The sequence below is a fragment of the Sinohyriopsis cumingii genome, chromosome 4, assembly GCF_028554795.1.
Source record: "Sinohyriopsis cumingii isolate HCF-2022 chromosome 4, ASM2855479v2, whole genome shotgun sequence".
In the NCBI taxonomy this organism is placed as follows: domain Eukaryota; kingdom Metazoa; phylum Mollusca; class Bivalvia; order Unionida; family Unionidae; genus Sinohyriopsis; species Sinohyriopsis cumingii.
This window is the reverse complement of record NC_142964.1, coordinates 52,215,590-52,238,803: the sequence shown is the minus strand read 5'-3', so window position 1 is coordinate 52,238,803 and position 23,214 is coordinate 52,215,590. Positions and strand designations below refer to the sequence as shown.

Here is a 23,214-nt window from a genome sequence, read left to right as displayed (position 1 = left end):
ATCCAAATTAAATTTGTAAGCAATGTCTTTGCAAAATTTCTGTGTGAGCACTCCTCAAAATATTTCCAGAGAAAAAAAATTTAATCCTTTTGAAATCCACTTGATCTGAAGAAAATTATAACTTAAAATCTGGCTACAACAAAATAACTTGACATCAGTATAAAAAGCCAAAACTGAGAAATCTCTCTCAAAGCATCTCTATTAAAACTAACAAATGCACATAATGGAAAAACTGGAATAGCAAAATCGAAAAGGGGGGGGTCACGTGATTGTGTTTACACCAAAAATGACCATGACGACAACCAATCATTTTACTCCAAAAAAAAATAAAAAAAATAAAAAATTTGTTTACATCTTAAATCATGTAGTCCAATCATGACCTTGGAAACAACCAATCATTTTAAAATAAATAGAACTTGTTTATGAAAGTAGCTACAAGTTCTGAAACAGGGTCAGAGTTTAGAAACTAGCAGTCAAGGTCAAACAGTTTTCTGAAAAGAAATCATCTCTAGTGAATAAATTTACATTATAATAGCATATAATAGAATAAAAAAATTTAAACTGACAAACAATTAAATTAAAATAAATATGAATTAAATCAGTTATATGTAACAGTACATTAATAATATGCTTAAAGATATACCCCCGAGTGGCCGAGTGGTCTAAAGCGCTCACCGTTACGGATCACTGCCATCTCACCTCTGTCTGCGTGGGTTTGAGTCTCGGATTCGGCCAATGTGGATATGTGAGAAAGCTTGCCAGTAACTTCTCGAGGGTCGGTGGTTCTTTCCGGGGATTTCCCGGTTTCTTCCTCCACCATTAATACTGGCCGCCATATATAGCCTATTGCGTGCTGAAAAATGGCGTTAAACCCTACAACAACAACAACAATAAAGATATACCTTCACAAATTGTGTAAGAGTTTATGTTCATTCTTATATTTCAGCCTTCATCTTGCAAGTTTTTATACAAGTATGAATATTTGATTGTTTTCTGATTTACGTGTGCATTATGTGTTATATAGTGGTAGTTTTTAAATGCCATTAACAAAATGAAAGTACACTATGGAGGTCTATTACACCATTAATTGGGCCTTGCTTTGTAACATGTACACAGTGGAGGTTTATTACACAATTAATTGGGCCTTGCTTAGTAACATGTACACAGTGGAGGCTTATTACACAATTAATTGGGCCTTGCTTAGTAACATGTACACAGTAGAAGCTTATTACACAATTAATTGGGCCTTGCTTAGTAACTTGTATAACATGTGAATATGTACATGAATATTGTATCCAAGCAGTTGCCAAATAATTTTTCCTCTTTCATTATTACTGAAGCAGAAGAAGGTACAGTAGTCACACATATATACTTATAACCTTTTCTTTTTAAACTGTATATCTATAAATATGTTGACACAATCACACTTGACTATTAAGCAACGGGTGGTGCATGGTCAAAGATAAAGTAAAGATGGAAGTGATAGGACAGTCAGAAGAATAATGATAGGAAAGGCAGAAATAAGTTAAAGAATGTTAGTGTATGTTTTCATCCTTTCATGCTCAAACCAATCCAGCTACCGTAGCGGCAATAAGATATGGAATCTCAACTGGCATAGCCCTGAGAATCACTAGGTCTTACTTGTATCTTGACTAGTTCATTAGAATGTGATTTTGGAAAGCTCCTGCTTGTGAGATACCAAGTCAGGAGCTTCTGCATTTATTGATGGTAATTTGTTCCAAGTCCCTATTGTACATGGGAAGAAGCTGAACTTGAAAAAATTTGTCAATGCTGACTTTAACTGGAACTTTTTAATGTGGTTTGCCCTAGTTTTGTTATATGCCAGGGTCAGGTATTTGTCCGCTGGTATGTCCACAAGGTTGTTCACAATTTTGTACATCATGGTCAGCTGTGCCTTGATTCGTCTGGATTCGAGTGATTCCTACTGGAGAATGTTCAACATTGCACTGACACTGCTAGTGTTATGACATTTATTTGTGGTGAGTCTAGCAGCTCTCCTCTGAACCATCTCTATCTTATTTATTAGATCTTTATTATATCTGTTCCAGACAGTTGAGTAATACTCAAGACCTGTTCAAACCAGAGTGAAATATGCCGCACATTTTACTTTTTCATTGTTGATTTTGATGGTTGTGGCACAGGAAACCAAGTTACTGTTCACTTTTTTCACTATCTTGTCTATGTGCCTTTTCCAAGAGAGGTCTCTGGATAATTCCACCTTGAGATATTTTGTTGCCTGCTCATTGGCTAACTTGTGTCCCTTACACGTGTATTCAGACAAAATTGGTGATTACTTCCTGTAAACTTTTAGGATGCTGCATTTTTCTGGGTGGAACGACATACCCCAAGTTCTTTCCCAGAGGGCCAGTTGGTTCAGGTCTTCTTGAAGGATCTCACAATCCTTGGAGACATTTATTTCCTGGTAGACTATACAGTCATCTGCAAAAGGTCTAGTGTTGGATTTGATGCTCGCAGGTAGATCAATGATGAAAACCAGGAAGAGGATGGGACCAAAAACACTCCCCTGAGGTACTCCACTCACAACCGTTGCTGGGTCTGATGTTGCTCCATCTACTATAACTCTTTGCAATCTGTCTGATAGGAAATCTCTGATCCATTTCTGGGTGTTACCACTGATGCCATAGTGGTCTAACTTATTGAGGAGTCTTTCATGGGGGACACGATCGAAAGCCTTACTGAAGTCAAGGATAGCAAGGTCATACTGCTTCCCTCTGTCTAAGGATTTGGCGAGCTCATCCACTTGGGTTATGAGCTGTGTTTCACAGCTTCATCTGGCATGGAAACCATGATGGCAGTCTGTTAGAATGTTGAAGTGAACTAGATGTTGCACCATGTTGCTGACTATGATGTGTTCAAGCATTTTGCTGCAGATACATGTAAGGGAGACAGGTCTATAATTGCTGGCCTTGAATCTTTCTCCATTTTTGAAGATAGCTGTAATGTTTGCTCTTTACCACACTTCAGGGACATAAACCTGTTGAGAGGCATTTCAGGTGAATATAACTCAAGTTTGGTACACATTCTTTTGCTAGATTGTTCAGGATCCTTGCTGGAATCATATCTGGTCCTGTTGTTTTCTGTGGGCTAATTTTCCGCAACAAGCTGTATACACCTTCTTCAGTAACTTGAATGTCAGGCATTGGTGGGTAACGATCTCCATGTAGGCTTGGTAGATCAATCTTATCCTCTGATCACTCAACTTATATATTCTAACTTAAGTGTTATAAACAAAATGAATGCATTCAGCATTCACTGAGATTCCTTCAGTTGCTCATTCCATTAAGAAGGCAGAGCACGGTGTTTATGCAAAACTACCTTATATGCTTGCCAATAAGTTGAGTACATCTGCAAACTGCACAGACACAGATCTGCTATAATCACATAATATTTGGCAGCAGATTTGGGTCATTACGAGTTCATAGGGGTGATCAGTAGAACAAACAACATAGATCCTGACCTGCCAGTGCATTATGCAGGGTCTATGTGGTTTGCAGTTGGATTCGATTGTTAACTGAATATATATGGTAGATGAGGATATTTACAGCAATACTTCAAAACCAAAGTGAATGATTAACCTTTTGATAAATCCTACACAATATTAGATCAGTTTGTAGATTCCACTTTGCATGTACCTTTAAATTCTACACATAGACAAAAAAAATATGTATGAGGATTTACATATTTACAGGAATATTGGAAGCCAATGATTTAGTAAATATTGATTAAATTTCATTAATTGATTAGGTTTCATTGTAAGTGGGGTAGATTTATTGTCAGATGATACACTCAATAAATTTGACGAACGTTTCACCAAAATGGGGCATTGATTAAAGAAAACTTTTTGTTCTCGAAGAAGAGTAGAGAATACAGTCAGGTGTGAAAATGTCATGGCAGCTCTGCCTCACTGAACAAGTGGTTTCTTTTCATAGTTTAACTTTTTCCTTCATCACTTAACATTTTTTGGTGATATGAAACTTTCATTGTTATCAAAAGAAAATTTATATAGAACTTTTCTGAAGGAAATATATTGTCTCAGTCTGAGTGGTTACTATAGTAACACAAGTATTCCCTGCCTCTTTTCTTTTTGTTTGGTACTTACTCATCTCAGACATCTTGGTGTAGCTTGATGGTTATCTCGTTCCGGTTCTTGGGGGCTTTTTATGAAGATCTCCACATTTACCTCGTATTCCTCCAACTTGAACACTACCATCTATACTAGATTTTAAGTTACCTCAACTTTAAGCTGGTCCCCCTTTTGGGGGCCATGAAAAGTCAATTTCTCTTTGACCCTCTTATAAGTTGAGGTGTATTTTGTAACTCAGAGCCATCTGAAGGGGTGACCTGTCATCAGTAAGTCAGAGTTGCAGTTTGGAAAATAAACAAGCCAAATTAGATAGATAGGAAAAAATATAAACAAAATCAGTGTAAAGTACAATTATTTTATCAAGTGGAATATGTTGACAACTTATAATTCATTCATCTTTGTGTAATAAAATCCATTAAATTCCATAATGCTTGACATTTGAGTTCTACTTACCGTATTTACCGCATATGTTGGGACACGATAAAATAATTATTTTTTTTCCTGTCCCAGAACTTATGGTGAAACATTTTTTTTCACTTTGGTCATATGTCCCAAGACTTAAGAACGAAATAAATTGGTATTGCATTTGTGCTCCCCCACCCCCAAGTGCACGTCGCAATAAAATAGATAAATAAAACGCTTAATTGACAATAAAAGAAAGAAACTAACCTTGTGTTGTTATCATTTATTCCTTTTTTTCAACATGAGCATTAAAGAATAAAACATTTCCACGAAATCCGTATAAGTAGCGTAGGCTTCCATACTGTAGCATGTATCAATTATGTCCGATACCACACACCATGTTGTTCATTGACATGAACACTGAGAAACAATTGTGTGTGGTTGTGCTCAAAGGTTTGAACATGTTATCTGACTGAAAACTGAGGCCAACAAAATCACATACAAGAGGGGAATAGTCAACTGATATCTTGAATAAGCCATTCACGCATGACACGGTGTTGGGTGCAAAATAATCAAGATTGAATTATATCCAGGTCTACTGTATGACAATATCTCGCAAAAAAATCATCATTTGAAAACACATTCACTTGAGTGCAAGTGACAGTCTTTTCACCAGGTAGGGTTACATAATTTTCCTTACTATAACAAGCACACATAAGCCCTGGTGGTGAATAAACACGACTGGCAGCAAGCAGTTAACTCCTTCTTTGAACCTACCGACAGGACATCAAAGACAAAAGGTTATTTTTATTACAAAGCAGGCGATCTCAGAAGCCGACCCCGGTTACTTTATTTTGTAAAGGATATCAATACAAAGGTTATTTTATTGCAAAGCAAGCCGATATCGGAAGTTGACTATAGATTCTGTGAAGTGAGCCGATTTTTTTTTTTTTTTTTTTGAATATACAAAGACGGCCGAGATATGGAAGCATATTTTGGGTTCCTTTTCAACTGTATTCATGTAATTTTGAAAATAAATTTAAACAATGGAACAAATTTTAAAGTGACACAATATAGTGCTTTGTGCACAGATGTCAATGACCAGCGTCACCCAGAATATTTGGAGAAAATAAAATCATGTGATGAATTCGTTAAGGCCAGAAAAGAACTATACTGTATGCCAGTATCTTGTAAATAAAAATCATTTTTTTAAAACACATTCACTTGAGTGCAAATGACAATCTTTTCGCCAGCGTGGGTTACATAAGTATCATTAATATTTACCCGCAGACATCAGTACACCTTTGTATTAATTATTACAAAAGATGCCAAGCACATGTAAGCCCTGTTGGTAAATAAACACAACTGGCAGCCAGCAGTAAACTTCTTTGAACTTGCTGACAGGACATCAAAGACAAAGGTTATTTTTATTACAAAGCAAGCAGACGTTCGAAGCCGACTTTGGGCTCGGAAGCCGATTTTTATTTTTTTAAAGGATATTAATACAAAGGTTATTTTATTGCAAAGCAAGCTGACCTCAGATGCCGACTACTGGATTCTTTTAAGTGTGCCGATTTATTTTTTTTAGCTTTGAATATACAAAGACGGCCGAGATATGGAAGCTAACTTTAGTTCCTTTTCAACAGTATTCACAAAAAGTTTGACAATAAAGTAAAACAATGGAACAGTTTTTAAAGTTGCACAATATAGTGCTTCGTGCGCGAACATCGATGACCCTGCATCATCCAGAAGATTTGGAGAAAATAAAATCACGTGATGAATTCGTGATGGCCAGAAGAGAAACAAATCATTTCGCCGACAATATGATCATTAACATGGATGAAACTCTGGTGTACTTTGATCGCATTCTTGGATGGACTGACGATAAGATGGGCATCAAAAGTGTGAGAATTAGCAAGACTAGTGCAGATTTGACAAAAATCTTCCTTTTGTTCTTGCAGTTTCCACTTCAGGTGGTGTGTTGCCTCCAACAATTTTTCACGGTATGAGAAAGTTAAAAAAGTATTCATGTACCAAAATAATAGACCGTACATGTGCAGGAGAAGGGTTGTGTTGATGAGATGCTGCTGCATTGGATTAAAGAGTTTTATCTCAAGTACAGTTTTATATTTAAAAAATAAAATTTCAGTTGGATTGCAATTTCCAACATGTAATTTTCGAATGATCTAAAAGGTGTTCCACAACTTATGACTCGAAAAAAACGATGCGTCCTAGAACATACAGTGCACAAAAAAATTACTTTTAAAATTAATTTCTGGTGTCCCGATAAACACGCTGTCCCAACATATGCGGTAAGTACGGTATATGATAAATAAATTAAGTAAATTTTAGGGCACATACCTAATCAAAATAGTAGTTCAGAATGATTTGATTCCCATTATCCTATTATGTGTTAATTCTACATGTTTTGCAAATAAACAGTGAAAGTTCTTACAAATAAACAATGAAAATTAAGTCCACAGTTTTTTAGATTCACAGTATCATATAAATGTTACTATCTAATGTCATCCGGTACAAAGTTTAAGAATTCATTCTCATTGTCTGATAAAATTCTGAGTTATTGTAAATCATTGTCATCTAGTCACTGTAAATATCGTCAGACCGTTTTCTTGGCTTCACTGCCCTATGCAGGTGCTTATGTAGAGACTGAAGGATGGTTTCTGATGTATGTCAGTTGTGTGGAAAGATCACAAGGAATTCAAGTAACCACCCTCTCATATGTTACATGGCACTGAGCAAGTATTAGACTCATGGCTTGATCAGAGAGTTGTCACATTGGAAAACAAAGAGGGTGTTGCAAGAGATTAAGGTCAAACATAGATGAATTTGTAGAACTCTACCTGGCACTGAACAAGTATTAAATTCATGGCTTGATGAAAAGGATTGTCAGCTTGAAAACAAAATGAGTGCTGCCTTTACAAGCCCAAGGGCTTATCTGGTCAATTGTACTGGCAGAAAGCTTGGGAAATATCACTTTGGAATTAAATCTAAGTAATTGAAAATAAAAATAAAATTAAATCAAACTTTTATTGCATCAAACACAGTAAAACACAAATATTAATAAAAATACAGCTTGTTTGGACTTGCACAAAAACTGAAGCAATATACATGCTGGTAAACACCAATGGTAAACAACAATAATGGCCACCACTTTGTGGTGGGTACTATTTAATTTACTGGTAATTCTGTCTAAATCTTAAAATCCAAATAATTTAGATACAAGTATTGCGTAAATAATACTGTCATGAAATGGATAAATATAATGCATACCATGTATATGCATGTCTAAATGGATATAGTGCATGAAAAAGTAAAAATATTTGAATTGACAGCATTTTTAAGTACTGCAAACATTTAGAATTTGTAACATTATCCCTAGATTTATTTATTTTTTAAAGTAAAATAAAAATGTTGACTTAAAAACTAGTATATATGGTGTCTTATGCCATTATCAATGCTTTGGAGAATACATTATTACCTGTCTTAAGAGACCACCTCTTTTGCCAACAAAACATTTTTGCTCAAATCAGGTGGTCACTCATACCAGGTCTCTGCAGAAGGGCCAGTTTTCATGAACAAAATTCAAAAAGGAATAATACCCATAATTACTGTGCATATGATTGTGTTGCTTATTCATAGTTTATATTAAAATATTACATGTATTCATATAAATAAAACTTATAGAGCACAGAAAATACATGTATCATGAACATTAAAATTTCTATATCAAGTGAATTTATATTACCTAGGATAACACCTATGCAGTGAATATATGTTACCTAGGATAACACATGCAGTGAATTTATTTTACCTAGGATAACACAGGGAATTTATTGGCAGCTAAAAGTCAAAACCCACAGCATCAATAAAAAAAAGAATCAGCTCAATAAACAGAAGGGTGCTACATCCATGTGAACATATGATGAGATTTAAGTTTGTGGTACATTATCCTTGTGTGCAGGTTTAATTGTAACATCGATAAAGCAACCAAAATACATACCTTTACAATAACTATAGACGATATAAGGCAATGCCTGTCATGCTACAGTGAAAGCAGGATGAGAAGTAAACAAACAATATAATCCTTTAGACTCCATATGTCCATCCATGAATGATAATTCTTAGAACAGAATCTGTAATCAGTTTGTGTCAAGTACATAAGTCAGGTTGACTGTCATACAACTTTATCTAATCTACTAAAATTAGTCTAGTTGACAGTCATACAACTTTATCTAATCTACTGAAACCAGTAACTAGACTCAGCTTTTTTTTCATTTTTAAATGCATCTTTATTTAAAGCAGTTTGCATTCTGCATGCACCTTCTATTCAGCAATCCCGGTTACAAAGGATTAAATAAAGGTCAGTGGTGTTTATGTTAGTTTTTGTGATTAGGTTGCTCACAGCAGTGTTGAAATGCATATTCTGTCTAAAAATCATGACCGCTAGTTCGGTCTAAAAATCAGGACCGCTAGTGGTATTCGTCAGGTGATCAGCCAGGACTGCATCTGTGTAATGAAATCAATCCATGCAGGATTAATTTGGTTGTATATGACAAGTGGCCACTCATAGCAGAGGTTGCTCAAAGCAGGTTTTTCTGTACTCATTTTAAGTCAGAGAAACTTTTTGTGCAGTCAGGTTAGAAATAAATGTATATTTTTAAATATAATTTAAGAGGGCTGACAGTTTACTTGTTGATTTGAAATAATTGTTTCAGATTCAGCCAGCCTTCATAGCAGCATTCAGGGAGAGTCAGACTCGGAGAGTGATAGTCTGATTAACTCCATAGCCAACAAACTGGGGGGAATTTTCACCAGTGATAGTAGTGATGCTGATATCAGTGAAACTGATGATAATGAGGACATATTTGATCCCTCGTTAGACAAACCAATATTCCTTACTCCAAGAGGACCAGTCAGATTTAGTGTTGGTCAGCATTTAACAGTTTTTATTCATGTTGTGTTTTTCAGTGACATCTTTGGTTCATTTTTGTGATATGTTTTATGGTGGTCCCTCATTAAACTGGGATTCGTGGAGCCATTAAAATGATTGACATTATAGTAATGGTAAATCATTGACATTATAGTAATGGTAAATCATTGACATTATAGTAATGGTAAATCATTGACATTATAGTAATGGTAAATGGTTCATTATAGTAATGGTAAATCATTGACATTATAGTAATGGTAAATGGTTCATTATAGTAATGGTAAATCATTGACGTTATAGTAATGGTAAATCATTCTGGGTGATGAATCAGTATATAGTCAAGGGTATATTATTCTGAGTAGTGAATCACTTTAAAGGCAAGGGTACATTATACTGGGTGGTGGATCACTTTGATGGCAAGGGTACATTATTCTAGATAATGTATTACATAGGCAGGAGTACACTATACTGAATATTTTTCAGAGTTACAACATAATGGGACAAATTAAGCTATACAAAATAATTTTTGTAAGTGAGATTTCATCTTAAATGCAGCTTCTCATCATTATAAACAAAATTGAAGTGAAATAGGTTTGCAGTGATGGTATTAAATTGATGGTTTAGTATGTTTATGGGTTTTATATCAAGGTAATGTGGGACCACTGTAATTGTACTTGGCCTAGTTCTTTAATATGTGTAGTTTTCTTCTTGTTCAATAACATAAATGTGTCCTTGTTTGTCAGAAAGCATGACTAATCTATTTGGAAGCATATTTAGTCTTAGTATGTACATGATGGTATCATTATGAACTTAATACAATCTGATTTTAATGTCATTCTCAACACACCTTCATAAGGTCAAAGAATCAGTAATGTTCTTCGTTTTGTGGTAAGAGTAGTTTTGGATCTTCTTTAAAATATGCCAATGATAGCAAAAATGGTGCTGCTTTAATTTTCCAAAAAACTGTTGGATATTCATCTTCTTTCCCAGGACAGTTAAATTGATGGAAGACTATCCCAGTTTGAGTAATGGAGTCTCCTATTTTGTAACACTTCAAACAAGAGCTGGTCACCTTTTAATCATGTCCATCTTGGTCTTGTAGAGGATAGAGCTAAACCAGCTGAGATCCAGTCTCAGTTAGGCCAATCATAGCTGACTCTAGTTAAAAACTGTCAGAGCAGTAATTAGGAATAACTTGACTTTTATTTATATCCATGCCTTTCTAGAGGCAGTGATGTGTAGTAATTCTCTATGATGTCCATGTGTTGAGTGGTTGTCACCAGAAGATGTGCATATCAACAAATCACTTTTGTGCACTGCTGTACTTTTGGAATGGTACCAGCTGACTTTGGAGAAATTAAATTAGTTTTACAAATCACCAGAGGAGCTTATAGAATGGCATGTTGTCCATTATCCATCATCCATTGCCTGTCAATCCACTATCATTACTACTCATAAAGTACATAGGTAATTACCCATAAAACTTCAAACTATATAGAGAATTGCCCATAAAACTTCAGACTACATAGGTAATTACCCATAAAACTTCAAACTATATAGAGAATTGCCCATAAAACTTCAAACTATATAGAGAATTGCCCATAAAACTTCAAACTATATAGAGAATTGCCCATAAAACTTCAAACTATATAGAGAATTGCCCATAAAACTTCAAACTATATAGAGAATTGCCCATAAAACTTCAGACTACATAGAGAATTGCCCATAAAACTTCAAACACACATTTATCCCATGGTCTAGTTAGTCCTAAGCTAATATTGTGCATCTAATGTGAATGCCACAGATAATTGCTATTTTGGAAATCTTGTTATTGTTACTAATCCTGAGCTGATGTCATATCAACATGGGTTTTTCATTAAATGCCTTCTTATGATGTCTAGTTGTCCTGAATGAAAATGATCCCAATTTGACCTCCAGCATGGCCATCAGGTGGCTATCTTGAAGATCTTGTTGCTTCCTCTGTGTGTGTGTTTTTGTGTGTGTGTGTGTGTGTGTTCATTTTACAGATTTGAATGAAGTGCCCAGAAACTTGGTTACTTCCTATATTTTTGGGTGTATGTGTAACTAGTCCACAGTTTGTGATGAAGTGCTCAGAAACTTGGTTACTTCCTATATTTTTGGGTGTACGTGTAACTAGTCCAGAGGTTTTGATGAAGTGCTCAAAAACTTGGTTACTTCTGTATTTTTGGGTGCATGTGTAAACTAGTCCACAGTTTGTGATGAAGTGCCCAGAAACTTGGGTACTTCCTATATTTTGGTTGTATGTGTAACTGTCTACAGCCATCGATGAATTGTTAAGGAACTTTGTAGACATTATTGATATCAGCTGATTATGTGCATACAATTCTATTGTGTAGTGTGATAGGTTTTTCCATAGTTTTTCCCCTTTGTTGTATTATGTGTATGCAAAGCAGGGGTCTCAAATATGTGGCCTGCAAAGCCATATCCTGTGGTCTGCAAAATGATTGGCATCACATGGTGTCATGAGAGATAAAAAGAAGATGGTATGGCCCTTGGGCCACTGAAAATGCCCTCATGTGGCCCTCAGGGTGGTTTGAGTTTGAGACCCCTATGTAAAGTATATAATAATTCTTGTACATATTTTTAATCTCACACATTCTGATGAAACGCCCTGAAACTACGCATATATTATTAACATCGGGTCAACTGGTAAAAATCGTTTTTAACACATGGTGTTGATTTTTTCAAGCCCATATAAATTGGAAGTGAGATTTTCTTCTGCTGATGGCATCAGCATCAACAGTTTGTTAAGGATTTTGTTAAAAGTAATTCATCTATGCTATGATATAGGCTCACATGCAGGTCCTTGCCTTCTTGTTTAGAGCTATGCATGTGTTTTTTATTTTACATGTGCATACAAAATGATCCCCCACTATGAAGCAACTCAGTATTGCACAGTCATTTAACACAGGTATGACCATGGATCCCTGGCTGAAATATTTGATGTATTACAGAACAAGGCAATGTTTAGACCTAGTGACTAATTTACCCAGAATAATTTAACTTTTACACCTCCCCAACATTATATATATGTATACATTGTGCCAATGTCATTGCTTCTATCTGCTTGCACTAGTAATTCAGTAAGGGGGAGGACATTCATGTCCCATGGACACATTTCTAGCATTTAGATTCAGTCTTTTGCGTCTGTCCTTCCATACATCCATAGACTGTCCATCCGTCTTTCCATACATCCCTTCCATGCATCCGTAGGCTGTCGATCCATCTTTCCATACATCCCTTCCATATATCCATAGACTGTCCATCTGTCTTTCCAGACATCCCTTCCATACATCCATAGACTGTCCATCTGTCTTTCCATACATTCCGTCCATACATCCATAGACTGTCTATCCATCTTTCTGTACATCCCGTCCATACATCCATAGGCTTTCCATCCGTCTTAAGTTTCCATACATCCCTTCCATACATCCATAGACTGTCTGTTCATATGTCCTTCCATACATCTATAGACTGTCTGTTCATTAGTAAAACTGGTCATAGGTTCGATCCCTGGCCGAGTCATACCAAAGACTTACAAAAATGGTACTAGCAGCTGCTTCGCTTGGTGCTCAAAATTGAGAGGTTAGTGCTAGGACTGGTCAGCCTGGTGTCAGGATAATGTGACTGAGTGGGACATCATGCTACATGTCGCGGCATGATGCCCCAGTGCTAGACATCACTCTAAACTGCCACACTGCAGACAACATAGTGATATGACTGAAAAATTGTTTAGGCTATGTTAAAAATCCAAATCAAACACACACACACACCCTTCATTTGTCCTTCCACACATCCATAGACTGTTCATCCATCTTTCCATATATCCCTTCCATACATATATAGACTGTCTGTTCATTTGTCCTTCCATACATCCATAGACTGTCCGTTCATTTGTCCTTTAATCTATACATCCATGCATCCGTCTTTCCATATAACCCTTCCATACATCCATAGAATGTCCATTATTTGTCCTTCAATCTATACATCCATAGGCTGTCCATCCGTCTTTCAATATGTCCTGTCCATACATATATAGACTGTCTGTTCATTTGTCCTTCCATACATCCATAGACTGTCCATCCATCTTTCCATTTATCCCTTCCAGACATATATTGACTGTCCGTTCATTTTTCCTTCCATACATCCATAGACTGTCCATTATTTGTCCTTCAATCTATACATCCATAGGCTGTCCATCCGTCTTTCCATACATTCATTCCATACATCCATAGACTGTCCATCCATCTTTCCATACATTCATTCCATACATCCATAGGCTGTCCATCCATCTTTCCATACATTCATTCCATACATCCATAGACTGTCCATCCATCTTTCCATACATTCATTCCATACATCCATAGGCTGTCCATCCATCTTTCCATACATTCATTCCATACATCCATAGGCTGTCCATCCATCTTTCCATACATTCATTCCATACATCCATAGACTGTCCATCCATCTTTCCATACATTCATTCCATACATCCATAGGCTGTCCATCCATCTTTCCATACATTCATTCCATACATCCATAGGCTGTCCATCCATCTTTCCATACATTCATTCCATACATCCATAGGCTGTCCATCCATCTTTCCATACATTCATTCCATACATCCATAGACTGTCCATCCATCTTTCCATACATTCATTCCATACATCCATAGGCTGTCCATCCATCTTTCCATACATTCATTCCATACATCCATAGGCTGTCCATCCATCTTTCCATACATTCATTCCATACATCCATAGGCTGTCCATCCATCTTTCCATACATTCATTCCATACATCCATAGGCTGTCCATCCATCTTTCCATACATTCATTCCATACATCCATAGGCTGTCCATCCATCTTTCCATACATTCATTCCATACATCCATAGGCTGTCCATCCATCTTTCCATACATTCATTCCATACATCCATAGGCTGTCCATCCATCTTTCCATACATTCATTCCATACATCCATAGGCTGTCCATCCATCTTTCCATACATTCATTCCATACATCCATAGGCTGTCCATCCATCTTTCCATACATTCATTCCATACATCCATAGGCTGTCCATCCATCTTTCCATACATTCATTCCATACATCTGTAGACTGTCCATTCATTTGTCCTTCTATTAATTTATAGACTTTGTATCCATCTGCCCTTCCATGCATCCATAAGTTGTCCATCCTTCTGTCCTTCCATACATCGATAGATTGTCCTCTGATCTGTCCATCCCAGGAAACATGTTGGCAAGACTGCACAAAAACTATTATTAACAAATTAAATTTAACAAGCAAATCTATATTTTTTGTAGATGAATTGATTAAAATTTCAAGCCATTAAAGCAATTTTTCAGTGTTTTTAATTGGTAGTATTTAAACTATTTTTGACAAAAACTTTTTTTTGCACAGCTCAGTTAAGAATAAATTACTTGAGATAGTCAGATGACATTTTGATGGGTATGTTTGTTTACATCATAATGCTATTAAAACAGTTTTTCAAATTTTGAAATGTTTTTGAACTTTTTGGACTCAGACTTATGTTCTACAGTTGAGGCATTCATATTTTACAAAGGCTAATCATTTTTATAAAACATATTATGTATTGAAATTAAATCTTGAAGTCTTTGTGGATAAATGGCAGGTAGAGAAGAAAAAGTGCACTGATCCAAATTTTAAAACAATTTGGGTGTATTTTATTTTCATCTAATGTTCATTATATCATATGTTGCAGTAATGTTTATTAGTTATTGAAAGTTTCAGTCTTTCTTCAGTATATTTTTACTTAGCATGATCACAATTTTCCTGTTTTAAGTCCCTTGCTGCATCCAAGAGAAACTGTTTTGTTTTTCTCTATTTTTTCTGGAGGACATTGGTTTTCTGATTCATCCCAGACATATGGGCAAATATTTTTGACACTTTGCAGTTACCTATAATTGTCCAATATCTGAAACTGCACTTAAGACAACCCCTTTTTTGCAAAATTTGCACACTTCTGATCCATAACAAAATTGTTAGGGGTACTGTATGTACTTGCTTTTAAGTCAAGTCCACCTACAAACTACACAGACATAATCAACAGACACGTATGTGCCAGTATATATGGTTTCATGAAGTTTGTTAGGATAACCTGACCTGCTGGTGCATGTGATTGTAGATTAGGGTCTGTGTTGTTTGTAAGAGTACTCATCTTATAAGCTAGTATATGCTGTAATTTATGCAAAGAGAAGATTGGTTGATTTGATCCAAAAAAGTATTATAACGATGATTATTTGGCTTTTAAGTTTTATAAGGTTCTGTTACCATCATAATTTAGTTGTATCTACTGCACTTATTTTATATGCAGTGGAGGTACTGGACATGCAGTATATATATGCTTATAAGTCAATTCCAACTGCAAACAACATAGACTCATATGTTGTTACATAATTCACAGGAAGATCAGTGTCTATGTTGTTTGTCATACTGATGACTCCTAAAAACAGGATAGACCCAGATCTGCTGGCACATTATGCAACAGCAAATCTGGGTCTGTGCACTTTGCAGTTGGACTTATAAGTGAATAATTAAAGTACATATTGTAGAGAAAAAACATTGTAGCTTTAATTGTTAGTAATATTTATCCTCTCTGTTTATTTTTATGTGTTTATGCTCTTCATTTCAGAGATTCATATTGCATGCTCTGTGCGTGAAAACTTTTTCTTTAATTTTTGTTGTTGCTCTTTTTCAAACTGTCACAGTAATAGTGTTTGTATGCTTTACTATATAATTTGGTAAACATGATCAGGTATAAAAATGTTTTGATGCTTAGGTATTATGATTTACAGAACATTGATAGGAAGGGAAAAGATGGGTGCATAAACCTACATCAGAGCCAGATTATCATACCTTGTACAAGTGCTTGATTTGAATCTGGGTTTCGTATTAGAAGTAGTAAAATTGGTCAGGGAACCAGACTAACTTTACAGCAGCACATCAAGTGCTTTAAACTGCACGTATTTGTTCATGCAAAGCATCTAAATGAGCAAAATGTTGATCATAGATTTTTTTTTTAAATGGCGTCCAGTAAGCGATGCATGTTTAAGACAAAAGGGGAAATAAGCCTCTTGAAAAGTGTTAATAATTAACACAGAAAAATAAAAAGGAATATTTAGATTCTTTTGAATAAAAGCTGAAGGGACACAGTTATGTTTATTGGACATCACATGCTAATTTGAGGACTCATGGCAATAAATATGATTGCCGTCGTCATGTGAAATGGAAAAAAGAATTTCCAAGAATTACATCAAGTTGAGAGATAGCAACTAGCCATTGAGCTCCATAGGGTTTGGAACTAAAATTTGTGCAACTGTACTAGTGGTAAATAAAGTCTAAACGTACTTTACAAACTTTTCAGTTCAATATAATGTTTATCGTTGCTGCACGTTTTAAATTAAGTTTTCCAGCTTTACAATAACAGTTTATGGTATTTTGTTACACATTACTGAAAACTGGTCAAACTTACGGAAAAAAATCAACTGCCTTACTGAGATGGACTCGTCAGGGTTGGCAGGACTGCTTGAAGGGAGGTAATTGCTTGTTAATTGTCAAAAATATATAAGAGTTATGGCAAGTGCTTTTGACTGTGACTATATAGATTAGTTGTTACTAGTGACTATATAGATCAGTTGTTACTAGTGACTATATAGATTAGTTGTTACTAGTGACTATATAGATTAGTTGTTACTAGTACATGAAGGGTTGCAAAATCTCTGGTGATTCCTTTTGCTACAATACATCATATCTGTTTTGTTCATAATTGTATTAGAAACAATATACATATATCAGAAAAATTGAGTCTGTTCTTTAAACATTGCTGGTACTCTTAAGTTGAAATGCCTTTCTTGCATCTTGTATATTAGTATATGTAATAAGTCATTGATTGACACATTGACTGTATTTGAAATTTTAACTAAAGAGAGCATCTAAGAAAATAATAAACATGATGCAATCATTGTGAATATTCATGCAGAAAAATTCTGTGTTTGCCATGGCAGGAACACACTCAATTCTTAACATTGACTTCAGAAAGAATGACTTGAAAAGACGTATTTATTTAAATAGATAAAGATAATTTTACATTGTTACAATTTTAAATAATCCAAGAGCATGCCAGAACACTGAAAAGAAGTACATGTATTTATAATCTATTGAAATAGATACCTCTTTTCAAGTGTTATTGTTATTCGAAAATGAAAAGTATATTTAAAAATATGGCTTGTTTAAAATGATTGAATTTTTTATACCTAGTACAGGAGAATACAAGCATTTCACTCAGTCATTGACTTTGTACTTCTCTGATGATGCGGCATTGTTATGTCATAATGAGCAATAATGTTCATGAATTACTATGTGATAATAAACAATCATGTTCATGAAATGTTATATCATAATGATCAATAATGTTCATGAATTGCTGTCATAATGATCAATAATGTACATGAAATGTTATGTCATAATGAGCAATAATGTTTATGAATTATTATGTGATAATAACAATCATGTTCATGAAATGTTATATCATAATGATCAATAATGTTCATGAATTGCTGTCATAATGATCAATAATATTCATGAAATGTTGTCATAATGAGCAATAATGTTTATGAATTGCTGACATAATGAGCAATAATGTTTATGAATTGCTGTCATTATAAGCGATAGTGTTCATGTATTGCAATGTCATAATGAGTAATAATGTTCATGAAATGTTATGTCATAATGAGCTAAAATGTTTATGAAGTGCTCTCATAATGAGAAATAGTGTTCATGTATTGCAATGACATAATGAGCAATAATGTTTATGAATTGATATTTGATAATGAGCAATAATGTTCATGAAATACTATATCATAATGAGCAATAATGTTTATGAAATGTTATATCATGATGAGCAATAATGTTTATGAATTGCTGTCATGATGAGCAATAATGTTCATGAAATGCTATATCATAATGAGCAGTAATGTTCATGAAATGTTATTTCATGATGAGCAGTAATGTTCATGAAATGCTATATCATAATGAGCAATAATGTTCATGAAATGTTATTTCATGATGAGCAGTAATGTTCATGAAATGTTATTTCATGATGAGCAGTAATGTTCATGAAATGCTATATCATAATGAGCAATAATGTTTATGAATTGCTATGTCATAATGAGCAATAATGATCATGAAATGCTATATAATAATGAGCAATAATGTTCATGAAATGCACCTTAGACAGAATACATCAGTAGGTCAGGGACTAATCTTTGTTTTCACTTGCAATTTCTAAACAGATAGCATAGATCCAAAATCTACCAGTGTACAAAGCACATTCTGATCTAGGGTGTTAGTTCAATGCTGTATACCATATGCAGGTAAAGACAGTAATACCGATTTTCTTCATCCAATAGGTCCAGAAGAATTTGATGAGGTGGATGGACCACAAACTGTCATTGAACCTCAGGAAGATCAAAAGAACACGTGTAACTACATCATTTTCTCGTCAAGAGAGAAACTACTTCTTAATATCACACCTCATTCCATCAGTGTGCTAAAAGATTTCATCGAGGTCAGTCCTTTATTTATAGAGAATCTTACATAACTGTTCATTGCAAATGAACCAATAAAACAAGCTGACTAATTGCCAGCCTTTGCAAAAGCTAATTCTTACATTTTGCATAAATTGAAGATAGATACAACCATTACAAGTTATTTTTTTATTAATGGATGTACAAAAATAGTAGTAATAATAGTGGTGCATAATTTGGATTGAAGTTTTAATTAAAATATTTGTACTGTAATAGTTCTTTCATCTTGTACAGACTATTCCAATATTGGTGTTACACACATGTAATAGTTCCCTTTTCTTGTTCCAACTGTCCAAATATTGGTGTGACATTTGTAACAGTTCCCTTATCTTGTTACAGCTCTCCCAATATTGGTGTTACACACTTGTAATAGTTCCTTCACCTTTCTCCAGCTGTCCCAATATTGGTGTTACTATAATAGTTCTCACATATTGTTCTAGCTGCCCCATTATTGGTATGACACACTTGTAACAGTTCCTTCATCTTGTTACAGCTGTCCCAAAATTGGTGTTACACACTTTTAACAGTTCTCTTATCTTGTTACAGCTGCCCCAATATTGGTATGACACACTTGTAACAGTTCCTTCATCTTTTTTCAGCTGTCTCAGTGTTGGTGTTACACACTTGTAACAATTCCTTCATCTTTTTTCAGCTGTCCCAATATTAGTGTTACACACCTGTAACAATTCCTTCATCTTTTTCCAGCTGTCCCAATTTTGTTACAGACTTAATCCTATCAATATTAAAATTGCTCATGATGAGAATATATATTCTTGGACTTAATAAAATAAATCTTCTATTTCGCTTTTTTGTCCCCTGCTGCTAAGGTGAGGATATGTAGAAATGGTGTCTGTCCATCCATCATTGTTGACTCAAACCAAATTTGCTCTGAAGCTTCATCTTCAGCTTAGATGGGTTCAATGATAAGTACATTCTTTGCCTATTTGTTAGAGTTATGGCCCTTGTCTTATCACAGGCATTGCAAATGTGAACACTAATTTCCTCATTTGTTATTATCATGGAGGACTTTGACCATATTTGATTTGCAACTTTATCAAACAAGAGCTCAGATGTGTTCAAAATTGTATAAAAACTAATCAGTTTTTTAAGCATGTTATTCTTTTAAAACCATTATAGATTATTTTTTATTTGATATATCTTTTAAAAAATGTTAACATCCTTTCCTGTATCTCAACAAGAACTCAGATGTGTTCAAAATGGATCAAAACCAATCATTTTTTTGAACATGTTATTTATTTATTTTAAATTATAGATTATTTTTTTTATTTGATATATCTTTTTAAAAAATGTTAACATCCTTAACTTTACATTATTTTGAATCATTTATCCTCCTTAATTTATTTGAAATTTTCTTAGCACTACTGATCTTATTGTATGATCCACTTAACATTGTCCATCCATCTGTCTTTTGTCTGATAGCATAATATTGTTATCACTTCTTCTTATAAAATACTTGGTGAATTGCCTTGTAACTTGACACTTATTCAGCCCATGATCTAGTTGATCCTAAAAACTGTGTTGCTCGGACATCCAATATGGCCACCATGGGAGCAATTCTGAAAATCTTCTTATCACTACTTCTCTTTTATATAAATTTTTTTTGTACGTGGAATCTTTAATAAATGACATATGATGTCTAGTTAGTCCTAAATGAAAATGGTGCTGTTTGGATATACAGTATGGTCACTGCAGCAGCCATCTTAAAAATCTTTTTATCACTATTCCTCATGATATGGATGGTCATATCAATATAGGATTTTCACCAAAAGACTTCTAATGATGTCTAATTGGTCCAGAATGGATGGTCATATCGATATAGAATTTTCACCAAGACTTCTAATGATGTCTAATTGGTCCAGAAGTTGATGGTCATATCAATATAGGATTTTCACCAAGACTTCTAATGATGTCTAATTGGTCAAGAATGGATGGTCATATCAATGTAGGATTTTCACCAAGACTTCTAATGATGCCTAATTGGTCCAGAAGTTGCTGGTCATATCGATATAGGATTTTCACCAAGACTTCTAATGATGTCTAATTGGTCAAGAATGGATGGTCATATCGATATAGGATTTTCACCAAGACTTCTAATGATGTATAGTTAGTCCAGAATGGATGGTCATATCAATATAGAATTTTCACCAAGACTTCTAATGATGTCTAATTGGTCCAGAAGTTGCTGGTCATATCGATATAGGATTTTCACCAAGACTTCTAATGATGTCTAATTGGTCCAGAATGGATGGTCATATCGATATAGGATTTCCACCAAGACTTCTAATGATGTATAATTGGTCCAGAAGTTGCTGGTCATATCGATATAGGATTTTCACCAAGACTTCTAATGATGTATAATTGGTCCAGAATGGATGGTCATATCGATATAGGATTTTCACCAAGACTTCTAATGATGTATAATTGGTCCAGAATGGATGGTCATATCGATATAGGATTTTCACCAAGACTTCTAATGATGTATAATTGGTCCAGAAGTTGATGGTCATATCGATATAGGATTTTCACCAAGACTTCTAATGATGTATAATTGGTCCAGAAGTTGATGGTCATATCAATATAGGATTTCCACCAAGACTTCTAATGATGTCTAATTGGTCCAGAAGTTGATGGTCATATCGATATAGGATTTCCACCAAGACTTCTAATGATGTCTAATTGGTCCAGAATGGATGGTCATATTGATATAGGATTTTCACCAAGACTTCTAATGATGTATAATTGGTCCAGAAGTTGATGGTCATATCGATATAGGATTTTCACCAAGACTTTTAATGATGTATAATTGGTCCAGAAGTTGATGGTCATATCGATATAGGATTTTCACCAAGACTTCTAATGATGTATAATTGGTCCAGAAGTTGATGGTCATATCGATATAGAATTTCCACCAAGACTTCTAATGATGTCTAATTGGTCCAGAAGTTGATGGTCATATCGATATAGGATTTTCACCAAGACTTCTAATGATGTCTAATTGGTCAAGAATGGATGGTCATATCAATATAGGATTTCCACCAAGACTTCTAATGATGTATAATTGGTCCAGAAGTTGCTGGTCATATCGATATAGGATTTTCACCAAGACTTCTAATGATGTCTAATTGGTCCAGAAGTTGCTGGTCATATCGATATAGGATTTCCACCAAGACTTCTAATGATGTCTAATTGGTCAAGAATGGATGGTCATATCGATATAGGATTTTCACCAAGACTTCTAATGATGTCTAATTGGTCCAGAAGTAGATGGTCATATCGATATAGGATTTTCACCAAGACTTCTAATGATGTCTAATTGGTCAAGAATGGATGGTCATATCAATGTAGGATTTTCACCAAGACTTCTAATGATGCCTAATTGGTCCAGAAGTTGCTGGTCATATTGATATAGGATTTTCACCAAGACTTCTAATGATGTCTAATTGGTCAAGAATGGATGGTCATATCGATATAGGATTTTCACCAAGACTTCTAATGATGTATAATTGGTCAAGAATGGATGGTCATATCGATATAGGATTTTCACCAAGACTTCTAATGATGTCTAATTGGTCCAGAAGTTGCTGGTCATATCGATATAGGATTTTCACCAAGACTTCTAATGATGTCTAATTGGTCAAGAATGGATGGTCATATCGATATAGGATTTTCACCAAGACTTCTAATGATGTCTAATTGGTCAAGAATGGATGGTCATATCGATATAGGATTTTCACCAAGACTTCTAATGATGCCTAATTGGTCCAGAAGTTGCTGGTCATATCGATATAGGATTTTCACCAAGACTTCTAATGATGTCTAATTGGTCAAGAATGGATGGTCTTATCGATATAGGATTTTCACCAAGACTTTTAATGATGTCTAATTGGTCAAGAATGGATGGTCATATCAATGTAGGATTTTCACCAAGACTTCTAATGATGTCTAATTGGTCCAGAAGTTGCTGGTCATATCAATATAGGATTTTCACCAAGACTTCTAATGATGTCTAATTGGTCCAGAATGGATGGTCATATCAATATAGGATTTT

At 34.7% G+C, this 23,214-nt stretch overlaps 1 protein-coding gene across 1 annotated transcript in view; it reads left to right on the top strand.

Moving 5' to 3' along the window:
• The window catches only part of LOC149801160 (intermembrane lipid transfer protein VPS13A-like), a 354,720-nt gene that overhangs the window by 174,871 nt on the left and 156,635 nt on the right, over positions 1 to 23,214 (top strand). The window contains exons 46-47 of the mRNA XM_089956772.1: positions 9,265 to 9,477; positions 18,969 to 19,126. Coding sequence (XP_089812898.1) covers positions 9,265 to 9,477; positions 18,969 to 19,126 — 371 coding nt within the window. The remainder of the gene's footprint in view (positions 1 to 9,264; positions 9,478 to 18,968; positions 19,127 to 23,214) is intronic.